Source organism: Xiphophorus hellerii, chromosome 3 (assembly GCF_003331165.1).
Source record: "Xiphophorus hellerii strain 12219 chromosome 3, Xiphophorus_hellerii-4.1, whole genome shotgun sequence".
Classification (NCBI taxonomy): domain Eukaryota; kingdom Metazoa; phylum Chordata; class Actinopteri; order Cyprinodontiformes; family Poeciliidae; genus Xiphophorus; species Xiphophorus hellerii.
Window position 1 is genome coordinate 32,159,001 of NC_045674.1, and position 14,472 is coordinate 32,173,472.

At 39.7% G+C, this 14,472-nt stretch overlaps 1 protein-coding gene across 4 annotated transcripts; it reads left to right on the forward strand.

Annotated features, from left to right (window-relative positions):
- The first annotated feature begins 3,345 nt into the window (after positions 1 to 3,345).
- LOC116717459 (zinc finger MYM-type protein 1-like) lies at positions 3,346 to 14,251 on the forward strand. 4 transcript variants are annotated; one of them, XR_004338741.1, is made up of 3 exons: positions 3,346 to 3,661; positions 4,571 to 4,680; positions 7,816 to 8,016. XR_004338741.1 is itself a non-coding variant. In XM_032558877.1 (3 exons), exons 2-3 carry the CDS (start codon positions 4,578 to 4,580, stop codon positions 7,439 to 7,441), a joined length of 2,703 nt encoding a protein of 900 aa, XP_032414768.1. In that variant the 5' UTR covers positions 3,346 to 3,661; positions 4,571 to 4,577; the 3' UTR covers positions 7,442 to 8,016. The 4 variants fall into 4 exon arrangements, 2 of the variants coding, with proteins under 2 accessions (XP_032414768.1, XP_032414769.1); XM_032558877.1 differs by having other exon boundaries at positions 4,842 to 8,016; XM_032558878.1 differs by lacking the exons at positions 3,346 to 3,661; positions 7,816 to 8,016 and adding exons at positions 4,842 to 7,120; positions 13,927 to 14,251 and having other exon boundaries at positions 4,342 to 4,680.
- The last annotated feature ends 221 nt before the right edge of the window (positions 14,252 to 14,472 follow it).

Consider the following 14,472-nt stretch of genomic DNA (forward strand, 5'->3'; position numbering starts at 1 on the left):
GTGGGAGATCAATGACAACAATGGCAGAACCCTTCCTCAGGGAGTCTGTAGAGGTCAGCTTTAATGTGGGTGGTTGGTGGAGGAGATAATCTCTTGGTTTCCTCCCACAGGGTGTTTGTGGTCAGTCAGTTAAGACACAGCTTTGCTGCCACAGAGACACTTATATGCTGATTTTCCCCTTGGCAGCGGCACAACTGGATGTTGTTCTGTCTGAAATGGGATGAAGAACATAGGTCTGCTGAAAGTTGCACATCCTTAGTGTATACCTGATGTACTCAGATTATACACACACACACACATACTGTATATACAGTACAGACCAAAAGTTTGGACACACCTTTTAATTCAATGAGTTTCCTTTATTTTCATGACTATTGACATTGTAGATTCACACTGAAGGCATCAAAACTATGAATAACACATGTGGAAATATGCACTAAACAAAAAAAGTGTAAAACAACTGAAAATAACCCTTATATTCTAGTTTCTTCAAAGAAGCAACCTTTTGCTGTGATTACTGCTTTGCACACACTCTGCATTTTCTTGATGTATGAGGGGCCGTTTAGGACAAAATTTACGTTTTGTCTCTCACACACTACCAAAAACTCTCGCATACTCCAAAAAAGTAGCCACGCACACTCCAAAAAATTACGTTTTGTCTCTCACACACTACCAAAAACTCTCGCATACTCCAAAAAAGTAGCCACGCACACTCCAAAAAATTACGTTTTGTCTCTCACACACTACCAAAAACTCTCGCATACTCCAAAAAAGTAGCCACGCACACTCCAAAAAATTACGTTTTGTCTCTCACACACTACCAAAAACTCTCGCATACTCCAAAAAAGTAGCCACGCACACTCCAAAAAATTACGTTTTGTCTCTCACACACTACCAAAAACTCTCGCATACTCCAAAAAAATAGCCTCGCACACTCCAAAAAATTACGTTTTGTCCCTCACACACTACCAAAAACTCACGCATACTCCAAAAAAATAGCCTCGCATACTCAAAAAAATTACGTTTTGTCTCTCACACACTACCAAAAACTCTCGCATACTCAAAAAAATTACATTTTGTCTCTCACACACTACCAAAAACTCACGCATACTCAAAAAAATAGCCACGCACACTCAAAAATTACTCACGCACATTCAAAAAATACTCAAATTGCGTATACACACACTACTAAAATGTCACACACACACACACAAACGTTAACTTTCTCGCTCACATACACTACTATCAGCTCGCTCACATACACTGTACTAACAGCTCGCACATTCACAAACGTTAACTTTCTCGCACACATACACTGTACTAACAGCTCGCACATTCACAAACGTTAACTTTCTCGCACACATACACTACTATCAGCTCGCTCACATACACTGTACTAACAGCTCGCACATTCACAAACGTTAACTTTCTCGCACACATACACTGTACTAACAGCTCGCACATTCACAAACGTTAACTTTCTCGCACACATACACTGCTAACAGCTCGCACACACACAGACGTTTATCTCTCACATACACAAGACTAAAGTTGAACACACACACAGTACTAAGACTCGTTTTATGAATGTGTGAGAGCGACACTCTTTATGAATGTGTGAGAGCCAGACTCTTTTTGAATGTGTGAGAGCGACACTCTTTTTGAATGTGTGAGAGTTGTCACGGAAGAGGCGGGGCATAATTTTTGGATCAAACTGCGCATGCGTAGATCCTAAACTATAAGTTTCGATTGTTGACTCACTGTATGTTCTATTACTTAGTATATTTGTGCTTTTAAATATATATAGAACGTTTAACTTTCTTGTAGATTAAATGTGCTATAGAAATAAATGAATCTGATTGATTGATTAAAAATAGCAAAATTGCTGTAGTACAATCTGTCCACTGGGTGCCAGTATTACAGGAATTATTAACCGGCGCCAACTAGTGCCGAAGAAGAAAGAGTTTGCTATACCGAACATGGCTAACTCTAATTCGAAACGAGAGAGAATTGGTCAGGCAGCTGCCATTTTAAACACCATTCTATCTTCTCCGGAGGCAACCAGCACTTTGACAGGCGCATTAAACGATTCAACGACTGCCCGCAGTGCTACAATCTGGCACCCAGTGGACAGATTGTACTACAGCAATTTTGCTATTTTTAATCAATCAATCAGATTCATTTATTTCTATAGCACATTTAATCTACAAGAAAGTTAAACGTTCTATATATATTTAAAAGCACAAATATACTAAGTAATAGAACATACAGTGAGTCAACAATCGAAACTTATAGTTTAGGATCTACGCATGCGCAGTTTGATCCAAAAATTATGCCCCGCCTCTTCCGTGACAACTCTCACACATTCAAAAAGAGTGTCGCTCTCACACATTCAAAAAGAGTCTGGCTCTCACACATTCATAAAGAGTGTCGCTCTCACACATTCATAAAACGAGTCTTAGTACTGTGTGTGTGTTCAACTTTAGTCTTGTGTATGTGAGAGATAAACGTCTGTGTGTGTGCGAGCTGTTAGCAGTGTATGTGTGCGAGAAAGTTAACGTTTGTGAATGTGCGAGCTGTTAGTACAGTGTATGTGTGCGAGAAAGTTAACGTTTGTGAATGTGCGAGCTGTTAGTACAGTGTATGTGCGCGAGCTGATAGTAGTGTATGTGAGCGAGAAAGTTAACGTTTGTGTGTGTGTGTGTGACATTTTAGTAGTGTGTGTATACGCAATTTGAGTATTTTTTGAATGTGCGTGAGTAATTTTTGAGTGTGCGTGGCTATTTTTTTGAGTATGCGTGAGTTTTTGGTAGTGTGTGAGAGACAAAATGTAATTTTTTTGAGTATGCGAGAGTTTTTGGTAGTGTGTGAGAGACAAAACGTAATTTTTTTGAGTATGCGAGGCTATTTTTTTGGAGTATGCGTGAGTTTTTGGTAGTGTGTGAGGGACAAAACGTAATTTTTTGGAGTGTGCGAGAGTTTTTGGTAGTGTGTGAGAGACAAAACGTAATTTTTTGGAGTGTGCGAGGCTACTTTTTTGGAGTATGCGAGAGTTTTTGGTAGTGTGTGAGAGACAAAACGTAATTTTTTGGAGTGTGCGTGGCTACTTTTTTGGAGTATGCGAGAGTTTTTGGTAGTGTGTGAGAGACAAAACGTAAATTTTGTCCTAAACGGCCCCTCATACTTGATGAGCTTCAAGAGGTAGTCACCTGAAATGGTTTTCACTTCATAGGTGTGCCCTGTCAGGTTAATAAGTGGGATTTCTTGCCTTATAAATAGTCATGAAAATAAAGAAAACCCATTGAATTAGACAGGTGTGTCCAAACTTTTGGTCTGTACCAGGCACGTGCAGAGGGGGGGGGCTGGGGGTGCTTGAGCACCTGCCCTTTTTGCTCCTTGCCCTAAAGTGCCCTTTTGGTCCAATTTTTTTTTTTTTTTTTTAAAGTTAATTTCCCAAGCCCTCCTCTGATATGTACTAAAATTATTATTTTTTGTTGTTGTTGTTTTTATTTAAAGAAAAACAACATAATAAGCCCTTCGGGTCACCTTGTTACCTTTGACCTTTTGTCCGTGACGCATGACGCAGCTGCCTCCCGCTCAGTCAGTGAGACTGCGCAGTAGCTTACTGCGGAGCTCAAGGTGGAGGAGGAAGGAAGGAAAAGTAAGGAAAAACTGTTCTTATCTATCGATTCAGTATTTTATCATACAGACATTAGGCTGTTGTTGTTGTCCTATTAGCTAGCTGTTAGCTAACGAGTTTGGTAGCAAAGCAAGATAACTAAAAAGCTTCTTCCCTGTATCGCTAATGATAGCGGTCATTCTTCATTATTGCTGATGGGGCCACATCAACGATCCAAAACCGATCATCTCTCTATAATGAATATATGTCCGATTATCTAATTTCCTTTGCTGCATAATGTATATTAATTGCATTTATTCTGGCATTAGGTTAATGTATCTTGAAGGGGAATAGAATTTACAAAACTGCTTGAATTATAATGATTTATTTTTTTTAAACAAAAAGTTTTATTTTAATTTTTTTAATTAAATAACTAAATTTTGTCTTGTTAACTTAAAAAGTTCTTTGCAAAACAAACTTTTATTTGCACACATCAGAATTCTTTTGTTGCAATTTTCGGCCCTGCCCACGACGTCATGTGAGAAGCAAGCAAAACTTTGAATCACAAACAAAAACTTACAATAGCAAGAAAAGATTTATGACATGAGCAAATAAGTTTGTTCACAAATAATTTTTCTCACTTTGAGACATAAATCTCTGATTTTAATTTAAAAAAAAAATTTTTAAGCAAAACTTTTGTTTAAAAATTGTTTCAATTCAAAATGTATTGATCACAATTGTATTTTATTTAATTGAGGTTATTATTATATTTTTAATAGAATAATTGTGAAACATATTGAGCTCCACAGCAGAGGCCTCATTTTCTCTGAAATTAATATTATGTTGTGCTAAGGACTGAAAAACATATTGGTTTAAACACAAAGGTAAATAATTGGTAGTGTGGTTAATACAGTGTTCTTATCATAATTCATTATGTTTTGCTTTTTTCAGTTCAAAGATGCCACGTAAAGAAAGACGGCAGAAACAAAAAAGAAAAGAATTGATAGATGCAGCAAAAGGTAGTGGATTGTTGACCGACTGGGTCAGAACGAGTACTGCAGGTACGAACAAAAAAAAAAAAAATGTTCTTAACATTATCAACATGTAACTTTTGGTAGTGAACAATATATTTAATATTACAGGGCATCTGTTGTGTTTTTCTTATGCTAAGATGTACTAAATTTAGGTGTAGAATAATGATTAGTTTGTTTCTTGCTCCCAGATGGACAGAAGGAAAGTGATAGATCAGAGGAGGAGACAAAAATGCAGTCAACAACACAGGAAGACAGGCAAGGAGAGGGACAACAGTCAGAAATCAAAGACACAGAAATGCAGTCAACACAGGAAGACAGGCAAGGAGAGGGACAACAGTCAGAAATCAAAGACACAGAAATGCAGTCAACACAGGAAGACAGGCAAGGAGAGGGACAACAGTCAGAAATCAAAGACACAGAAATGCAGTCAACACAGGAAGACAGGCAAGGAGAGGGACAACAGTCAGAAATAAACACTATGGATGAAAATGCAGAGCAACAAGTCAGAGAGAAGCCATTCATATTTTTAATGGACCTTCCACACCCAAATGACCCAGCACATGTCTTGCAATTCAACATAAAATATGATGAAGCATTTATCCAAAATTGTGTAAACCAAGGACCATGCCAACCAGAGCTGTCATTTCCTAAAAATGAAGAAGGAAGGTCTTTTCAGAATAAATGGTATAAGAGTAACCCATGGCTGGAGTATTCTCCCAGTTTAAATTCCATGTTTTGTTTTAGCTGTCGTGTTTTTTTGAATGAAGAAAAGCACATGTTCCGCAAATCATGGAAGACAATAGGATTAAACAGATGGAACAAAGCATTACAGAAAATTAAAGAGCACAGTGGATCAGAGTCCCATATGTGTGCTATGGTAAAGTGGAACACTTTTCAGAAAAAATCCCTGGAGGCAGTTTTGGAAACAGGTAACCTTCAATCACAAGCTGCAAAAGACAAAGAAAAGCAGAGGAACAGAGAAATTTTATCTCGGTTGATTTCCATTACACTTTATCTGGCAAGACAGGGCATGTCATTTAGAGGAGATGATGAGACTTCAGGAAGCCTAAATCGAGGCAACTTTTTAGAGCTTGTCGAGTTATTCGGCAAGTATGATAGTGTCATTAAATTGCACCTTGATAGATTGAAAGAAACACTGGACAGTAACAAAAGACCACTGGTCTCACTACTATCAAACAGAACACAAAATGACATAATAAAAGCATTAGGTATAGCAGTAAGACATGCAATCAAAACTGAAATAGAAGAAAGTGAGCTGTGTTCCATTCTTATTGACGAAACCACAGATGTTTCACACATGGAACAAGTGTCATTTGTGGTCAGATACGTGCACAATATGCAGATTAAGGAGCGATTTATTCAGGTGTGCAACATTCAGTCCACAAGTGGAGAAGCCCTTGAAAATCTGGTTCTGGACGTACTGAAGGAAAACAATCTAAAAATGGATAACATCAGAGGTCAGGGATACGATGGAGCAGCTAACATGAGAGGACACTACAAGGGACTTCAGGCAAGAATTCTCAGGCACAATCCCAAGGCTTTGTATGTCCACTGTCAGGCACACTGTCTTAATTTGGTGTTAGTTGAAAGTGCCAAATCAAATATATGTTTTGTCACATTTTTCAACTTGGTTGAAAAACTTTACGCTTTCATTGGGAACTCATCAAAAAGACATACTGCATTTATTGAGGTTCAGAAAGGAATGCAACCACATCAGCGCCCAGTTGAACTGCAAAAGTTGTCTGACACTCGTTGGGCCTGCCGAGAAAGAGCCCTGAAGTCTCTCAAGAAGGTCCTTCCAGCTGTTATGAAGTTCTTAGAGAATATGACTCAGGAAAGCCCCCCTGATCCATCAGCAGGTGACGCAGCAATCCTTTTGAAGAACATCAATTTTGAATTCTTCTTATGTCTGGAAATTACTTGCCCCATCTTCCAAGTAACTACAGTTGCATCAGATGCGTTACAGCAGAAAGATATGGACCTGGCTGCAGCCTACAAAATTGTTGAAGGGGTACTACAGACACTGGAGCACTGCAGATCAGAAGAAGAATTTGAGGAAATGTATAAGAAAGCCACAGAAAAGGCTGCAGCTGTGGGGCTTGACCCCACTGAAGAAGTCAGTGGACACAGAAGGAAGAGGAAAGTGCCAGCAAAGTTTACTGCGGTTGGTACAGGCGCTTCTGATGACCATGTTTTCCATACCTTGAAGGAGTCCTACCGTGCACAGGTATATTATGTTTTTGTAGACTCCATTACACAAGAGCTTCAGAAACGGTTTAAGGGAGTAGATAATGCTACCTGGGAAATATTAAATGCCCTCCACTGCCTTACTGTCCCAGAAAACTGGACCAATGCAACAGTTCCTCCAAAAGCACTTCAAGCTCTAAAGATGCTCTGCCAGTTTTATGAAATTGATGACCAAGAAAAATTGAAGACAGAGCTGAAGGTTTTTCACAATTCATATTTGGAGTTTTCATCTTACAGTGTGTCATCAATGCTGTCTGTCATCAAAGAAAACAATGCTGATCTGGTTTTTCCCAACCTGACTGGACTATTGAAAACATACGCCACCTTACCAGTGTCTACAGCAACCGTTGAGCGTTCCTTCTCAAAACTGAAGCTAGTGAAAACAAAACTACGCAGCTTATGCAAGGAGGATAGGTTGTCAGACCTTCTTTTGCTGGCAATTGAGAAGGATGTGCCAATCATTCACAGTGAGGTTATTGACATTTTTCGAGACATGACCAACAGAAAACTGCTGCTGTGAACAGAAGAGAACAAAAATAACAAAAATGCTTAAAAGTTGGAAGTTTGTTTTTAAACAGTTAAATCACCATGAAGGAAAATAAGATTTTGGATAATAATCTTAGATTCAGTTTGGGGGAAAAAAGAGACTGAAATAAATAAGAGACATCGGCCTCCACTCAACACAGAGAAGATGAGACAATGAAGAAAAAAAAGAGAAACTGAGAAGAAAAAAAGAAGAGGAAAGATTGAAGAAAATGTATATAGGTACTTACAAAATACACTAAGACACAAATAGAGATATAGGCATACATTTTGGTAGGCAGTAAGTCTCAGTAGGCTTTTCTCATGGTGACATGCATTAACAATTCAATTTGTGCTTTTTTTTTTCTGCAGTTCCACGTTAAAGTTTGATGCAGCTCTGCTTTCCTGAATCTTCATTTCCAATGTAAGTGCAGCAAACAGGCAGCTCTTTTTTTTTTTATAAATTACAGTACACTAAAAGGTTGTATTGTGCCCTTGTTTATATTTTTAATAGTGTAATTCTGTAAAGACAAAATATGTAAATCGGAGCTAAACCATCAGCTCTGATTTACATTTTTTTAAGAATCTGGAATACACTGTTTTCTAAATTATTGAACCATGTCTTAGGCTAAATGCATCTTCTGTAGCACACACTGCCTCTAACAACAATTTGCCCCCAAGTGAAGATGTGTTAAGACCAATAAAATAAATGTATCTATTCTTTCAGTAGCAGAATGTCACACTGAAAGTTTGAAAAGTTCAACCAATATTTGAGAGAGAGAGAAAGACAAATGTTTAATAGAAACCATTGGACAAATTAATTAGCACCTCTGGTGTTAGAACTTCACTGGAGCCAATAGGACAACACTTAGTCTTCCATAACTGTTACGACCCGTCTAGGGGTGGCCAGATCATAACATGAAAGGTCCCTCTCGTCCCATCCCAAACAGCCAACACATACAAAGTTAAACATTTTACAGTGATATTTATTAAAAAAATATATGTGCTTGATTTAAATATAACAAAAATGGAGCATATAACTTCAGAATGAGCTAGTGCCAAAACAACAAACAAAAGGAACTATCTAAATAATAATCAACTTACCTAACTGAAAATAAATAAACCAAATGACAAAACTTACCTCCCTAACTAAAAAAACAGGAAAAAACTAAGGCAACAGAAATGGCAGCTCACTCCTACAAACTCCAAACCAAGATGTTTAACAAAACAAACAGTGTGGCCGGTTGAGATGAGCAGAGGAGGGATCCTCCAGGAAGTCCACGTCAGCCGCTTTTATACTCGTCACATCCGGGAAGCCACCAATCGGACGTCCCCCGTTGTCCTCCAGGCACCAATCAAAAACAAGTACCTGCACACTCATTTACATAATCACATTTAACGACTCCAGTCGTAACACCCCCATTCACAAGACTTAAACACACCCCTAAGTGTTTAATTCAAATGAGTTAAAAACTTCTAGATAAAGCATCAGCTAATACATTATCCTTACCCTTTTTATAGTTAATCTGCAAGTTAAAATCTTGCAGCAGCAGAGACCAGCGCATCAGTCGGTGGTTGGAATTTTGCATTTGGGAAACGAAGACCAGCGGATTATGATCGGTAAACACTTGGACAGGTCGTGCACTAGAACCAATATAAACTTCGAAGTTCTGTAACGCAAGTAACAAAGCAAGAGCTTCCTTTTCGATTGTGCTGTAATGAAACTGATGTTCATTAAACTTTTTCGAAAAGTAGCAGACAGGATGTTCTATGCCTTGCTCATCTTCTTGCAGAAGCACAGCTCCAGCACCACACAAACTTGCATCAACTTTGGGGCGTGCCGTGGTGGCGTAGGGGTTAGCGCGACCCACATTTGGAGGCCTCAAGTCCTCGACGCGGCTGTCGCGGGTTCGACTCCCGGACCCGGCGACATTTACCGCATGTCTTCCCCCCTCTCCCTCCCCCTTTCCTGTCAGCCTACTTCATGAAAAGGGACACTAGAGCCCACAAAAAGACCCCCTGGAGGGGTTACAAAAAAAAAAAAACTTGCATCAACTTCAAGTTTAAAAGGACGCTCAAAATTTGGCGCAGCCAGCACAGGTGCACTGCACAACAATGCTTTAGCGGACTCAAACGCGACCTGACAAGAGGAAGACCAAATAAAAGGTTTCAAAGGACTAACAAGTTCAGTCAATGAACTAACCACATCTGAAATTTTTTTACAAAACCCGCGATAAAAACCACACATTCCCAAAAAGCGACGCAAGTCCTTTTTTGTCTGTGGGATAGGAAAATCAATTATTGCTTGCACTTTAGCAGCAATAGGACGTACTTGTCCTTGACCAACTTGCTTTCCTAGATAAGTGATTGTGGCTTTTCCAAACTCACATTTCGAGAGATTCAATGTGAGAGAGGCATCACAAAAACGACTGAACACTTCCGAAAGAGTTTCCAGATGTTCTGTCCAAGTGGCAGAATAAATAACTACATCATCCAAATATACTTCACAACTTTTCACTCCCGATAATACCTTTTGCATTAAACGTTGGACTGTAGCGGGTGCGTTACGCAACCCGAAAGGCAACGGTATATTGGAGGAAATGATCAGGAGTTACAAAAGCAGAAATTTCAGAAGCTCTTGGTGTTAACGGAACTTGCCAGTAACCCTTTAACAGGTCCAACTTTGTGACAAATTTAGCGGAGCCAACACGATCAATGCAATCTTCCATTCTAGGAAGTGGAAAAGAATCGGATTTGGTGACAGCATTAACCTTCCTGTAATCTGTACAAAACCGAAATGTATTATCTGGCTTTGGGACTAGGAGGCAGGGCGAACTCCACGCGCTGTTACTGGGTACTGCTAAACCATGTTCAATCAAGTAAGTCACTTCCTGTTGCATCAAAACACGCTTTGTTGGATTTATTCTGTAAGCATGTTGTTTAATTGGCTTCTCAACCTCCACATCAATATCATGGAACAGCACGGATGTTTGGTGTGGATGATCTGAGAAAAGTAATAAATTAGCTTCAATCAGGTCAGTAACATCTTTTCGGGCAGGCTGTGACAAATGAGATAGAAAAGATTCCAAATTTCCCATCACTTCAGAGTTCCGCAAACGGGTCACAGGCATGCAACCGCTGTTCTCCCTCAAATCGTCATCTGCCAAATGATATGGGGGGGGGTGAAGAGCAAACAGAAACAGGGGTAACAAAAGAGGTGTTATCTACAATGCCTTCCCTGGAAACATAACGTTTGAGCATGTTAATATGACAAATCCTCGTTTTTCGTTTTCGATCCGGAGTCTTAATCACATAGTTTGTTTCATTTATTTTTTTCTCCACCTCAAATGGTCCTGAAAATTGTGCATGAAGACTCGATCCACTCAAGGGAAGTAGTACTAAAACCTTTTCACCTGGAGTGAAATTTCTACTCACAGTTTTTTTATCATAACGAGCTTTCATTTTATTCTGAGCCTTAGCCAGATTTTCTTGGGCCAGCTGACATGCATGAAAAAGATGCTCTCTAAAACTACTAACATAATCCAACACATTATGTTCAGTTTGACGCGACTCTGACAACCATTTCTCTTTAACAAGTTGGAGCGGACCACGAACAGTGTGTCCAAATACCAAATCTGCCGGACTGAATCCAAGGGCTTCCTGAATGGTTTCTCTAACTGCAAATAGCAGAAGTGGAAGACCCTCGTCCCAACTTTTATCAGATTCAAGGCAGTATTTGCGCAACATGATTTTCAAGGTTTGATGAAACCTTTCCAGCGCACCCTGTGACTCTGGATGATAAGGGCTGGAGGTTTGATGTTTAATTTTCAGTTCATTCAAAACTTGAGCAAAGACCTTTGACATAAAATTTGTCCCTTGATCCGTTTGAGCAACCTTAGGTAAACCAAAAGTCGAAAAAAAGTTTATGAGGACTTTCACAATGTTCTTCGCCTTTAACGTGCGTAATGGAATAGCTTCCGGAAAACGAGTGGCAGCACACATTAGAGTTAAGATGTATTGATAACCCGACTTGGTTTTTGGCAAAGGGCCCACAGAGTCCAATAAAACTCGTTGAAATGGTTCGCCGAGCGCTGGAATGGGATGAAGAGGCGCTGGTGGAATTGGTTTATTTGGCTTTCCCACTAATTGGCATATGTGACATGACCTACAATAATTCACTACGTCAGACTTTAACCCAGGCCAGAAGAAATTACGTAACACACGGTGATAAGTTTTTTTAACACCAAGATGTCCAGCCAAGCTGGCATCATGTGCGAGGCTCAGAATCTGAGGTCTGTAATCTTTTGGCACAACCACCTGGTTTATTCTATGTAGATCACCTGAATCTTGGGACCAGGACCTCATCAAAACACCGTTTTCAACAAAATAGGTCACTTGAGTTTTAAATCCATTCTTATCTGCAACAGAAAAGCAAGAACTCAGTGACGGGTCATTCTGCGGGTCTTTGACCAACATCTCCTTATTAATGTTCAAACTCAAAGTTTTATCTGCAGGAATAAGTTCAGAGACGTCACATTTTAACATTTTTACAGAGTCATTTGAATCAAAGCCATTTTCATCAAGTGTAGCCATAAAAGACCCAGACAAATCTACAATTTCACCCATTTTACGAGCTTGCGCGCGTGTAATTGCGCACGCAGGAAACACATCCAAAGTGGCAGCTGATTCATCAGCAAGGGTAAACGAAATTGGGTCATCAACAACTTCTGGTGGAGGAAACACTTTTCCGCCAGCCAGATCATTACCAAGAATGAAGGAAACTCCTTCAATAGGTAATTGCGGACGCACGGCTACTTTAACGCGTCCCGAAACTAATGGTGAACACAAGTGCACCATGTGCAAAGGGGCTTTGGTTACGCTCATTTTTATTCCCCACGCAAGAATATCTGAACCACAAGATGTTTGACTAGATAAAGGCAGCACAGATTCTAACAAAAAAGAGTGATAAGCACCTGTATCTCTAAGGATTGTGATTGGGACTTGATCTTTTTCCTCACCCGTCAAAGAAACAAAACCCTGCGAAATAAATGGCAAAAACTGCGGATCAACATCAACTTTAGGTTTTTGTTGAATATCACCGCATACATTCGGCTGGGAAACTGACTTTATAAATCCCACATCCGCAGGAGTTTTTATACTTTTAGCTTCTTTTTTCTTCAAGACTGGGCACGCAGCAATTAAATGTCCAGGTGCGTGGCAATAAAAGCAATCACGGTTGTTTGCTTTTGAAGCAACTGATGGCACATTTCGACTTACTGACCTTGAAAATACATTTTTTCGTTCAAAAAAATTTTCTTGAAACGAATTCTGTGAAGAAAACACATTTTTATGAGTCAAAATAAATTCATCAGCTAACAGCGCTGCGTTTATCAATGATGACGCTTTCTGTTCATTTAAATAAGTCACAATCCGTTCAGGCAGACACTTTTTAAACTCTTCTAACAAAATTAAGGATTTTAGATCACCAATAGTTTTAACTTTACACGAATGACACCACTTATCAAACAAAACGTTCTTCTCTCGTGCAAACTCAACGAATGTCTGATTAGCAGTTTTATTAAGATTTCTGAATTTCTGACGATATGCCTTGGGGACAAGTTCATAAGCTTGCAACACGGTTTTCTTAAGAGTGTCATAATCTAGACTCTGCTCAATAGACAAACTTGAACACACTTCTTGGGCTTTTCCAACAAGCTTACACTGTAGCAAAAGGGACCAGAATTCCTTCAGCCAGCTCAAAGCAGCGGCTATGCGCTCAAATGCGCCAAAATAAGAGTCGACCTCAGACTCACGAAATGGCGGAACCAATGTGATGTGCTTACTAATGTCAAAAGAAACAGAAATAGAAGAATCTGTGCTTGGTGGTTTTGGTGAAACTGCAGGAGCACTGTTTTGGAGCTCAAGAGCTCTGATTCGAAGATGCATGGCTTCCACTTCCAGCTCCTTGTTGCGGTTCTCCACCTCCCTGATATGGAGTGCGAGACGCAGATTCTCAGACGACATACCTTCAAGAGGTTTAGAATCTTGGTTGATCTCCGAGACTGCAGCAGGCACATCAGCCAGTGCTGCGTCAACAACCGCTCCAAGTGCAGCGTCTCCAGCTTCCTTCACTGCAGTCATTTGCAACACACCTTTCACACAGCGTTGTTCACACAGCGTTTCCTTCAGTTCCGATTTTCGATCACTGCAAGACACCTCAACATCATAATGGTCAGCCACAATAATTAGGTCCGCTTTTCTACATTTTTCTAATTTTACCCAAGAAGGTGAACTCACAAAATCATCAAGGGAAAATCCCTTCTCCATAATTCCCCCGTGCACAAAATAAAACTGCCAATCAGAAAATTGAACACTTACCAACAAAACGAGAGAAGACACCAAACCAGACCCAAATTCAAAATTGGGAGGGGTTCGAACGGACGAGCCCCCAATTCATGTTACGACCCGTCTAGGGGTGGCCAGATCATAACATGAAAGGTCCCTCCTCGTCCCATCCCAAACAGCCAACACATACAAAGTTAAACATTTTACAGTGATATTTATTAAAAAAATATATGTGCTTGATTTAAATATAACAAAAATGGAGCATATAACTTCAGAATGAGCTAGTGCCAAAACAACAAACAAAAGGAACTATCTAAATAATAATCAACTTACCTAACTGAAAATAAATAAACCAAATGACAAAACTTACCTCCCTAACTAAAAAAACAGGAAAAAACTAAGGCAACAGAAATGGCAGCTCACTCCTACAAACTCCAAACCAAGATGTTTAACAAAACAAACAGTGTGGCCGGTTGAGATGAGCAGAGGAGGGATCCTCCAGGAAGTCCACGTCAGCCGCTTTTATACTCGTCACATCCGGGAAGCCACCAATCGGACGTCCCCCGTCGTCCTCCAGGCACCAATCAAAAACAAGTACCTGCACACTCATTTACATAATCACATTTAACGACTCCAGTCGTAACAATAACATTTCACAAGGTTTCACTGAGGGGACCTTTGCTC